Consider the following 12,945-nt stretch of genomic DNA (forward strand, 5'->3'; position numbering starts at 1 on the left):
TGACAAATTAAACCAAGCTAATTCAATCTGGTCATGAAAATTGAAAATGATCAATCTAATCAGCAGAAAATATCTGGAAATCATCAACATGTCATAACTTGTCACTATAACCACATCTGGAAAACTTAGAGAACACACTGCTGTTCATCCTGCTATTGTTTGTTGACCTCGTCATAAAATGGAAAGATCCGATCAAAAGACTGAGTGTTTTCAAGTTAGTAGAAGGACGGCTAAATCTACATCTGTGTCTGGGAGTAGCACCCACGGGTCAGTTAGTTAATATTATACCCCCCCCCCCCCTCTTCCTACACCCGTCATATTATATGATCGTTTAAATCATCGTCCTGGAAGAACAGTAGTACTGTTTTTATTTGTTGGACGTTGTTCATTATAGTGAGGATTTGTTTAATGGCTAAGGGGATTGTGCTATAGGGGACTGTAAGAAATGCAGCTGTATCAGTTTGTAATATATTTACAGTTACCCTTATTATAAAAGTTAATTGATTTTACATTATGTAACTAAGTAACCAGGCTGGCCTTCAAACAATAGCCCAGTTCGAAACAAGTTGACAGATATATTTTAAATAAAACAAGACTCATAAGATTTACTACAAAATGTAATAATAAAAGGCCTACTGAGAAAATTCGATTAGGAGCAACTTAAGTGCTCCAACGGACAAATTTATTTAGGGTCGTTCACATATTATTATTAAGTAATAAGCCGAGGGTGGAGGGGGGGGGGGTTTCCAAATGATTACGCTAGTGTAATTTTGACACAATAGCTATGTGTAAAACTGATTACGGAGCGGGGAGGGGGGTTAAAAATTGTCCAAAAAGTGATTACGTAATAATATGTGAACGATCTCTTACGAACGTACTTCAAATATAAACAAATCTGTGTCACAATAATATATTCTTTAGGGAACTTCTTTGTTAGATTTATTTTTCGGCACTGGTTTACCTTTTCGCGGAATCGTCCATATACGGCACGACGAAAATTTATGATATATACCATACATGTACAATGTACAATGTACATGTAGGTACTAGGGAGAAATTAAATAGAGTGACATGTCACTTTTGTAGTAATTGTAGTTGAATATTGTGTGAATATTGCGTGATGGTGATCAGCACAAGTTGGAACAACGCACCGCCGTGGAAACTTTCTCAACACTGAGCGAGGGCCAATTTCACGGTGAACTCGATATAATACAGTGCCGTATATTTAGCGTATAATATTATCTGTGACTAATTCTCAATTAACAAACTGAACTTCAGGTCGACATCACTGGCAGACTACCTAGGAGTAGAAATAGATCAGCGTATTTTGAACATGTTTCTTGATGACGATACAGAGCTGGAGGTCTCCATTCCTAAATTCTTTAAGGTAACACTCATTTTACTGGCTATGTTGCTATATTTTGCTATATTTTGCTATATTTTGCTATATGTTGCTATGTCTTGCTATATCTTGCTATATGTTGTTTGACAACCTCATATTAAAGACGACAAACAATTGCTTAAATTTGTTCCAAAAACTTTGCTACATTTTACACTAATAATGAGACTTTCTCTACGTCAACGAAAATTTATAGATTTTAGAAGTTTTACAATTAGATGGGTAGGAATGCAGGATATCTGAGGCTAGTTGAACTATGATGAGCATAATTGAGTATTCAATAATGTAACTTTATATAACATTAGATTTCAAGACATAGTGTGTATTATAAGCTAAGCTGTTCCGCCATGAAAAACGTTTGACCCAAGTTACACAATTTATGGGCAAGTCGATCTTATATCATTGTACAATGGACACAGCAGTACCAAGTACACAAATCTGATAGAACGAATAACGGCCGCGGCTGATGGTGCGATAAAGTGCGGTATTAAGTCAATAGTGCGATAAAGTGCGGTATTAAGTCAATAGTGCGATTCCGTACCTACTGCTGATATGTTACCTCTGCTTTTATGATCACTACTGTAAACGAGAATGGTCGGAACAAATGTGGTAATTGTTTTTATTGTTTATTTTATATAAACAATAATAAATGTAATAGTAATACCACATTTGTCAGGCCTGTTTTCTCGCGCCTTGAATTGGGAAATTCAACAATAACTACAGTGTATACAACTATATTTCAGTTTTTGGAGAAGTTTGGAATTCATCCATTGACAGATCCGAGGTTCACCGATGTTATTTCATTGTTAAAAGCGACTAAACATGATGAATCGGAGCAGCTTAATGATTCCAGTCAGTTCCCTGAGACTCTAGAGATTGAAGAATTTTACAGGTATGTAAAAAATGGGTTTTGACACAATTTTGCAAGGAATAACTAAAATGTAAGACCTAACAAGCATTCCCAAACCGATTTCATTTGATTTGCTCCTTCATAAAATAGAAAAATTATAATTTCATATAATTTGAACACGAGTCTTGAAACACTCTGTATGTACATATGTAATATGTATAGTGTATACACTATACTATACAGTGCAGGTTAGAAATCCTAAATATTCATAATCTTTATCTTTAGTATTTCCGGTTTGTTCACTATTTCAAGTTTCTGGAATTGTGCAGTCTTATCTGTTGGAATCGAAACCATAAATGAAGTGATATTCGAGGAAAATTTGCTGATTCGATTACATTTACGCCAATTTGTAACATGTAACAATTCATGAAGTAAAACACCTCTCAATATATTTTCAGGTGTATTCGACCGAACCTCTCATTTCTTAACAAGATATTTGCTGGCAACTTGATCATTTCAGAGTGGCTGTCGTTTGCTACTGAGTGTGAGAAAATATACAATCAAATGCTTGAAAACAACGAAGGACAAGTTAGTATTAAAAGTATCAATGGGGGGGGGGGGGGGGGGGGGGGGTGGGTGACTTGGGGACATTAGCGGACATTGACGGACATTGGCGGACATAAGCTGACAAACATTATGAGCATTTTTTGCACATAATTTGGACAATTGGAAGGAGCCTATATTCATAAGGAGCCTATATTCACAACCTATCGAGGCATCCCCTTTGCGATTCAATCTCGGAAAGCATGCCTCCCCTTTGCAAACCGAACTCGGAAGCGGGAGCTCTGCCTTTAGATGTACGTATCGAGATGACTCGGGTCTCGGACAGAGTCAAAAAATTTACAAAGTTATCCTGGAAACAACTTTTGTTTACGTTTCAGGTTACCCTGATCATTATGAGCCGAACATATTTTTTCAAAGCCTACCATTAGACACACGATTTTGGACTGGAAGCTTCCCCTTTGCACTTTTTCTGAAAATTACTTTTGTTTACGTTTCATGCTAACCTGATTATTATGATAACATAAACATTTTTTAAATATCCAGATTCCTTAATCTTCTTCTTGTGTGTTTGATTGAACAAATCAATGATCATGATTATGTTATCCTTCTCTTCTTGATTTCGCCACTTATTCCCTCTCTACCAGCATTGTGCTTGTTTATTCGTCACTCCTCTCTGATCCTTTACGGGAAATCAACGTCACGTGACTCCATACTGGACTCTAGACAGTGACTCAGCTCTAGACGGTGATTAGCACTGTTCCAGACACTGTCTGCTTGCCGACAGCCCTGTCAAGCGCAGAACGCCAGAACCACTCCATGTGTTTGTAGATCACGTGATACCAATGTAGATTGTAGTGGATATATTGGCTTGCCTATGGTCACGTGTTATCGATCCTGCATTCTGATTCGCTCCAGGGCTGCATGTCTATAAATACCCACACACAGACCAGTAAGTCAGTTACTTCTTAGTCTGTTTTGATATTGATACCCAGTATAAGTAGTGAAGTTATTTCTTCTGACCTCGTATTCCATTATTTTTCTTTCGTCTTTTTAAACCATAACAATTTTGATGAGGATCATAGAATCAAAGAATTTCTGCCCGTTTCAATTTCAGCTGGTATTGTTTCGAAGCCCATAGCTTTTTAGAAAAAATGCCACCCTTGCATTTCTGATAAGTATACATCTTGTATCCATGAACAACGGTCCTCGACATCTCACTTTGCTTTGTGCCCCAAAATACCTTTAAAACAGGATTTACTGGGTGAACCATATAAAATTAGACTTTTTTTGAAAAAGTATTACCCGCCTAAATTTCAACAAAATTTAGCAATATTTAGCAAAATTTAGCGAATTTAGCTGTCCACTTTTGTCCGCTAATGTCCACCAATGTCCGACAATTAAATGTCCTGTCCTTTTTGGATTCTATGAGACAAGCGGACATAGATAGACGTGTCACACCCCCCCCCCCTCCCCCCAACAATTTAAGGATACGCTCAGCTAGAATTGCAATATTTGCAATATCTTATTATATCTATAATTAATATAATTACATTGAACACACTCCGTGTGTCACATAATAATTGTTCAGTTATATAATTTGCACCCATGCTCACTGCTCAGTGCTTACCTATGAAGTTTACAGATTGAATGTGCGAGTTGAACACTAAGGTACTATACAGGTAAGGTACTTCATGATAATATCGCAGGTGTATAGCAAGTTACCCAACTTGTTTTTAAAAGGACAGGAAGGAGCGTTTAATGTCAGCATATGTACAGTTGACGGACAGGTAATTAAATTTAATAACTTAGTCTGTAAATCTTATGAAATGCAATTATGACTCAGCATTGTACGTGCTATACCTTCACAGAAAGTCGGATAATTGACTGCCTTTGTACATGATACAAAATCACGTACTGATAGAACATGTACCTGCTGTTATTTCAGATGTTATCATTTGGCGAAGACAAAAGACACATCCCACTGTGTGCTAGTGTATTACCCCTGTTGTATGGAATTGCAGTGACTAAGTTTACCAGTAGCTATGTTCACCAGTTCATTGGAAAAGAAACCCAACCAATTGATGGCAGTTTCCAACTTGGACCAGGAGGTAATTACATTGTTGGAACTTAGCCAGCATATTATAAATCACCTGTAAATATGATACATGATGTGCCGGCTGCTATCTTACACTAAAGGAATGCTGCGTTGACAAGTTGTAATGAAAACTAAGCATACTTTGCCGCTATCCTATTTAGAACAGCAAGCAATATAAATATCATAACAAAATTATCTGAAACTGAGTAATTAATTAATTAACCAGGTAATTAATTAATTGTCTGAAACCAGGTAAGCCCTACAACCCACTCACGGACGCAGGAGGAATAGTTCTGACAGATATTCTGTGTGAAGACAAGTCTACCAGCGAATCATTCGAGCACTTGTACACTAAGGTAATAAAATAACTTGCTAGTCGATATTAAATATTTACAGCGTGCATTGCATTATATATTATAACAGTGTCTTATCTCCTGTTCTCTTATAACCATTATAATTATCTGTTATCTAGGAAGTTATTTATAGATTTCAATAAATAACTCCGGCAGATAAGAAGTTTCACAGGCGAGGAAGCGGGGGTTGGTTTCAGTAACTCGTTCTGTCTCAGCATGTTAAACAATAACAATGAACTGTACGGTATTGGACACCACCTCAGAGAAAGAAGCTCTCTACCACACAGTGATAGACTGGATAGCACGGTGGAGATGTACATGCATCTCAACTCTATCAATGTGGGAACTGATGCAGGCTCTATTATTGCAGCTACTCTCGCTTCTGGGGGTGTGTGCCCACTTAATTATAAGAAGGTACATTTATCTTGCAATAAAACAACAACATTGATTAATGAAACAAATAGGTTCAAAATGGTAAGGACACGTTACGAATTTGTTTTTCTAGCTTGAAACTCCATTCATAACGTAAAATTTAGGATTATGGAAAGTAATTAAATTGTAGAATGAAACATAATATTTGAATCTTTTAGTAGAGTTCAGAGACGGAGAAACATTTTAAACATTTGGGCAACTTGCCAACTTCATGTTGATATACATAACACTACACAATCTATTAGTTAGATACATAATGTATGAGTTTAACAGTTGAACGACACAATACAATCAGAAATAAAAATCAACAGAACTAAAAAAGTTGATCACAAAGAGGCTATTATTTTTGCCAAGGCTTTTTAAAAATAAAGAAAGTTTTGGCTGCTTTGAAAAACAAGTCATTGACTCTTTCAAAGCAATATTGAATACTGTTTATTCTGGATAAAAAATATTTGCGGTCTTCTGTAAAAAAATATGTGAAATAGCTAAAAAAACAAAACTCTCAGAATTCACTTAGAGGTGGTTTTAGCATACTGTATTACATAACCTAATTTTAACCCCCCTACCCCAACCAACCTCTCCCCCCCCCCCCCAACAACCCCCTCCCCCTCCCCGTAAGGCATTTTCAATATAGATGATACATCTTGTCCAGATTTTCAATATTCGAACTCAATAATATAATACTATATCTTCAACAGCGTGCTGTGAAGATCTTACTGGTGATGTTGAAAAAACTAAGTGAGTCAATTGGTCGTTAACAACACTGTCCTTCTTAAAACGTCATAACAACAACGTCAATAAAACTATCTGCATCATGCTACCGACCCCATTCACAAATCTGATCTAATGTCTTGAGATAGAGAAGATTTATCTAACCCAGTGATCTTCTAGCCCGGTGTGAATGGTCATAGTTCTTGTAAAACTTCGATTCCCGCCCTTGTACTTTTGGAGAGCTGAAGAGCAAAATTTCAGTACTTTAATTTAGTGTTAATGATATTATAAAATATATTTATTTTATTAATCCAACGCGAAAAAACAAATCTAACTTAAACTTCACTTACTCGTCCAATATGTAGACCAAACAAGTCATAGTATAAGGTTTGCTCATTTCAGGGTCTGCTGTAATGAGGATTGGCAGCTCTGTTCTGTTGTACCAACCAGGGTACCCCTCAAGTCTGTCCAAGTCTGCTAATGTTTCGTCTGGTACCAAATATATCTCCCCTTCCACCTGCTGTTGATAGTGTTGTGAGGAAAAGGAGCAGACTAATAAATAATGAATTTAAATATACACCTCTACAGAAATTAAATACTCCTGGCAATTAAGTTCTAATTAAGTTCGCAGAATCCAGGACTAATTTAAAATAATCTGTAAAAACATACGTGTCCGCTTCCTTTGCGGTTGAGAAGGAATGGAATAGCAGATTGGGGATCTACCAACAACGGATATTTGTCAACCAAACGTCCAGTTCCTATGTAGTCACAGCCGGCTAGATATCCATGATTCCAAAAATCCCTCTTAAGTGTCCCATATACGAATACATAAGTCATTATTACGACATTCACATCATCTGATAATGTATTCCATTACTTAACATTGTGTTGCTGATAGGTTAACCTCACCTGAGGGATTGTTAACTTTTTGATTGTATGCTGTCAAAAACATTAAGTAGCTTAACACAATTGGTAATGGCGATGAAACATGGATATTGCAAAAAGAAGACACCATTACCATCATATGTATATATAATAATACAAATCGTAATAGACTTTGGTAAAGGTGGGACATGATCCACTTTTTCGCTAGAAAAGTCAAAACAATCTTTAAAAAACTATCTGAAAGAATTTAGCATTATTTTATTCTACAGCAGTCTCAGTAAACTGGATCACCTTCTCACTTTCACTTGAATGTATATTAATTTATTTTTCGAAAAAGGGGAAAAAATGTTTTGGGAATGATTCATGAATTTTACGTCCATTCTGTATGCAAAAAAAACAAATTAAATACTAATGTTAAAGTTGTCCTTATATCTTAAAGATATAACTTACAACTCGTAGATGATAACCAACAATGATAGGTCCAATAATTGCGATCATTAAAAATATTTTAGCTGGCTGACAATTTATGATGAGTTTGGTGCCTTGCAAAGATCGACCGTGATCCCAGTACCGGGGCCCGGCCGTAGCCGGGATTGGACTTTTTACCAAATCCCGGTCCCGGCCAAAATACCAATTTTACCGCGATTTGTACCGCGATTTAAGATACAACTTCAATAAAGATTTTGGAAAAAATTTGCAGCGTGACGGGAATAAATTTCTAGAGAAAAGTAATTATATAGCACATTCACTTTTTCGACTTTAAACTTCAAATTGAAAACAATTGAATATCTTGAACATGGATCACTTCTGCATAAATAGTTGATTCCGCTAAATTTTGTGTCCAAAAAGAGCTAAAATCCCGGTCCCGGTCCTGGTCAAATTTGACTGATCCCAACCAATTTCAAATTGGATAAAAAATCCCGGTCCTGGTCCCGGCCATTTCAAAATTCTTATCCCGGTCATTTACTGGTGCCGTGTCAGTACTCACATGACCCAGAGGAGTTTTACAGGTAATTTCCCCGAATTCAGTGAGGGATACTCTGAGTCTCATGATGTCTTGTGGAATGAATGACTACTCTGGTGCCTATGCCTTTGAGGTAATGTTAGAGTTTTGTTGTAAATACCATTTAAATTGCATCAACAGCATATCAATAATGTTTAGGGAAAACACTTTTATACAGTCAAACCTCTCTATACTGGGCTTCTCTGGGGACACGAAAAGTGCACGGTATAGAAAAAAAACCTGGTATAGAGAGGTTTGCATTCGATCTCAATTCCTAATACCTTTCAAGTGTCATATACCCCATTAGGAGTATTATAAGAAAGTATTGTGCCGTATAGCGATGGAATAAAGCTCCACTATATATTATGAACTCACATCACCACCAAATGCGATGTGAGCACTAAAAAATAACATTACGTTTGCCTTAAACAGGTTGGTTTACCATCTAAGAGTAACGTTGCGGGGCTCATGATGGTTGTTGTTCCAAATGTCATGGGCATGTGCATATTCTCGCCACAGCTAAATAGTACTAACAACAGTGTTAAAGGTGTTCAATTTTGCAAGGTTAGTTGGTTAAATGTTCGATAATATAAAATAAGGATTAGCTGCATTTTGCTCACATTTACACATTTGCTCACATCACTCACAGACAGCCGCTCTGGCATGGTTAACCACCTTCCTTGTGTACGTGTTGTTGGTTACTCATATGAGCGGGATATAAATACCTCATTTCATATTTTAAGGCTGATAAATTACATTATTTTATGGCTGATAAATTTGCCATTTAACCCTTGATCACATGGAAACAATATACATTGTTCCACAATGATAAGGAAATGACATTTGATCAATTTTATCATAATATATGTAATTAACTCAAATTATGTGAGTGTGTGACCCACCTTGTATAATTATCACCTTTTGTATATAATGCTCATATTTATTCTGACACAAAATTGTCGCGATCTTGTTGCCAAAATTTATAAAACATAACCTCATCCAGTTTAAATTTCAGAAGTTTATTGAGCGCTTCAGATTTCACCTATTTGAAAGGAACTTGAAAAAGAATGATGACAAGCTCAATCCTACTATAAGCAAACTTGGAGAAACTAAAGTAATCATTAAATTGTAGATGTCATATCAATAATAACCTGTTCATCAGTAATTACAGATTACATTTCATTTCGATAGAAATTTAAGACTTTTAATCTTTTAAATTTGTGCGGTTGCCAATGAAAAATAATGTTTCAGGAGCAGCAAATGATGTCTCTTCTCTTTGCTGCAGTTACAGGGAACATGAGCCAACTCTACCGATACCATGCAGATAATATTGACTTTAATTGGAGTGACTATGATGGTAGGACAGCTCTCCATCTAGCTGTTTGTGGAGGTAACACCCACTTCAGAAAAATCGATATCTTGACTTGTTACCTTAATATCAGAATTTGAAGAACACTAGTTTTTCTCTACTATTTAAGAAGAGAAAGAAAGAAAACTATTTTAAAGAAAAATTTTATTTCAAGGAATGATTTAAAAAACTAACTTTAAGCTGCTGGTCTTAAATGATTCAGTTCACAAATCACAAAATCTTTGACAGGTATCTTTAGTAACCATCTTTTGCGCACATAAAAAACGATTAAAAATAACAATTTCAGAGCAAATGGATGTGGTGGTGTTTCTAGTGAAGCAGTGCAAAGTGAACGTTAATCCTACAGACAGGTTTATCATTGCTTCCATCATTTGGACATTACTGCCATTTGTCATGTTTTCTAGACAATAATGCTTTTTTGCCACATTTTTATCTGTGTGTAGATACCCGACATGACTAAGATATTAAATGTCATTAAATTATTCAATCTTTTGGTTGGGATGGAGTAATACTGATTAATATGCCTACCTGCTGCACTGTATTCACCATGTCTTTTTCACAGATGGGAAACGAGTCCAGTGGATGATGCCAGGAAACTACAAAACTTTTCCATATGCAACTTTCTAAGAAAAAACGGGGGCTTGACTTTTGGCGAAATGGATGCAAACTTAGACTTTTAAAAAGAAACAAAATAATGTTCGCAAACTCTCCATTTGTACAGTAGATAAACTTATGTTTATATTTACATTACATAATTATTGTGCATTAACAGTAATGAAGTTTTATTGAATATTATAAATTTAAATTATTTACAAAGTAGCAAATATATAGCAAATTGAACAAACATATCAAATCGGCCGTAGTACATTCATTTGATCTATACTGTACTCTAGTGACAGAGTGTATTTCAGTATGCACTTTAGGTCATTCCTTAGGTCATTCTGCACCAAAATCATCTAGATACACTAGATATTATAGTCCTAATCCTGCAGAGCAAAATTTAGTTAAAAATATCCGCAAAAGCCATATTTAATATTTATGTACAGGTTATGATGCATCATAAGGTTTACAGTTCTTTGTTTTAAAGATATTGACAAAAACTGTTTGTTTGCTTAAATAGTGAGCCTAAACATAGGACTGTATTTTGGTAACTTGAGCTGGGAAGCTGAAGGTCGTAGAGATTTTAACTTGAAATAACCTTAAAAGCTGTATTTATGTACGACTTTTGAAGCGTTACAAACCATTAAATGCTTATTTGTAGAGATATTAATAAGAAATGTCACAATGATCGTGATGTTACGAAGATTGACTAGCCTCAACAATAAACTCAACTTAAATACAAGCTCCCACTATTTTGGGGAGCAGTAGTTATTTAATTTAGTTGCCAAAATTGACAAATGGCATTGTCCTTTCTAAAAGAGTATGCTTTATCCTTCAAAAACTCATTACAGAAGCCTCACCATGCAGTGTCAACATTAAAGAGGTATCTATATTTAACGAGTTGTTGACAATGTATATTGTTAGTAGGTATACAAACAGAGCCCAACTGATATACTATATAGTACTGAACGATTGGTCAGGCGTCAGTGCAAATCTACAAACGCGACAGATGTAGTTTACTTAGAAAGCTGCTTTCTTGACATGTCCTATAAACGTATTCATGACAACTTTGTCTTCTACAGTCATTTGTGTAAGTTTACTTTTGGGCAACAGAATTAGAATTAACAGTTCTTCTCTCAATTCTTTCTGTGATGACGATTTCGATGTACTGTGCAGAGGACCTTCTTTTCAATGCAAAGTTCATAAACATCAACTTTGTGGTGGCAATTTTGATTGTGTTGAACAAAGTGATGAAAATAACAAGATATGTCATGAAATGACTGAAGAAATGTGTGCCCGCAGATATTGCCATGAAATGCCTCTAAGTCTACCAATATCGTGGCTTAGTGATGGAATTCAGGATTGCACTGGAGGGGAAGATGAACTGAACCTCTGGCCGACCTGCAAAGTAAGCACTTCATTCTGCTACTTGCCAGAAGGCTATTTTTGTGAAAATGTTTCCAAGTGTGGGCCAGAGACCACTGAATTTGTGAAACTGGAGAGTATGTGTAATGGTTTGAACACCTAATTTGTGGAAGAAGCTGCTTGTGGACATTGCCAGTTTCCCAACAAAATTTGTGTCATACTGTCTTCCTGAGATTTCTCTTAGCATGGGTCAACACATCTCATTGTGCTCCAATGAAACCTTCCAAATTCCTGACACTGGCATTATAGGAGTTACTGCTCCATATTCAATCTTTCTACCAGAGAACAAACATGAGTGCAGCAGCTTATACAGTGAGCAATATGTTTTTATGACCTGCAAAAACAGATGTTTAAACTCTCTGGTTTGTCCATTAAAAGTCGTAAGAATTACAAAGGCCTGTGGAGGTGAAAAGTTTCAAGAATCTTTTAGAGAATGATCAAATCATGAAAACTGTTTGCCATTGTTGTCATTTTATCAGCCTTCAATGGCAAATTTGAACCTCCAACAATAAATGATAAATGGCGATGACCTCTCCCCGTATCAGCAGCCTGCCTGTAATAAGCAGAACTGAGGTTTATCTAGTAACAAGATGATGTGAAAGTGCTCGAGTCAGTTAAAATGTTGTGAAAAGAATTTAGTTGTTAGTGTCAGCAGTGATTTTATATTTTCCCGATTTTTTGTGGTTACAAGATCGTGTCATTTCTCTGTCCAATACAAGTCGATAGTACATTTATTGAGTATTATGTATCGCGCTGGAAATATTTTAAACGGTAATAATGTAATATCCTGTCCAAACCCAAAATACATAACATGAAGACTTTTTACAAAATAGCTGCTAGAATAATGCATGCCAAATATTCCCTCTTACAATCACAAATTATAATGCCTTCCTATCAACGCCTCTAATTTGGTCATTAATCAACCAGACTAGCGTTTTGGTGTGTACAAAAGCTACCAGCCAGTACATTCCTTGCCCCGCTAGTTGATTGTCAAAAAATCATACAGCTCAGAACAAACGGCCATTTACCACTAAGAGCATTATATGTTTTCATTTGTTTAAATTTTATGCTGTAAAATGTGCTAAAACTTTGATTATTTGTTTAATTGTTGATTATTTGTTTAATTGTTGTAACTTGTATCAAAAGCATTTAATTAAGCTAACTAATCAAACATTTTAATTTAAACTATTTATTGGAGGACTTCGGCGCTTCGACGCGCCGCGCAAACTAGAATTCTTGCTTGCAACGACAAGATCGTT

General features: G+C 35.9%; 1 protein-coding gene across 1 annotated transcript; it reads left to right on the top strand.

Annotated features, from left to right (window-relative positions):
- The first annotated feature begins 61 nt into the window (after positions 1-61).
- Positions 62-10,787, top strand: LOC134815102 (glutaminase kidney isoform, mitochondrial-like). Its single transcript, XM_063823579.1, has 14 exons — positions 62-267; positions 1,279-1,387; positions 2,143-2,291; positions 2,708-2,837; positions 4,520-4,600; positions 4,759-4,921; positions 5,161-5,264; positions 5,418-5,675; positions 8,300-8,386; positions 8,725-8,856; positions 9,308-9,406; positions 9,544-9,682; positions 9,948-10,011; positions 10,224-10,787. Exons 1-14 carry the CDS (start codon positions 179-181, stop codon positions 10,339-10,341), a joined length of 1,722 nt encoding a protein of 573 aa, XP_063679649.1. The 5' UTR covers positions 62-178; the 3' UTR covers positions 10,342-10,787.
- The last annotated feature ends 2,158 nt before the right edge of the window (positions 10,788-12,945 follow it).

Source organism: Bolinopsis microptera, chromosome 5 (assembly GCF_026151205.1).
Source record: "Bolinopsis microptera isolate Bmic1 chromosome 5, MBARI_Bmic_1.0, whole genome shotgun sequence".
Classification (NCBI taxonomy): domain Eukaryota; kingdom Metazoa; phylum Ctenophora; class Tentaculata; order Lobata; family Bolinopsidae; genus Bolinopsis; species Bolinopsis microptera.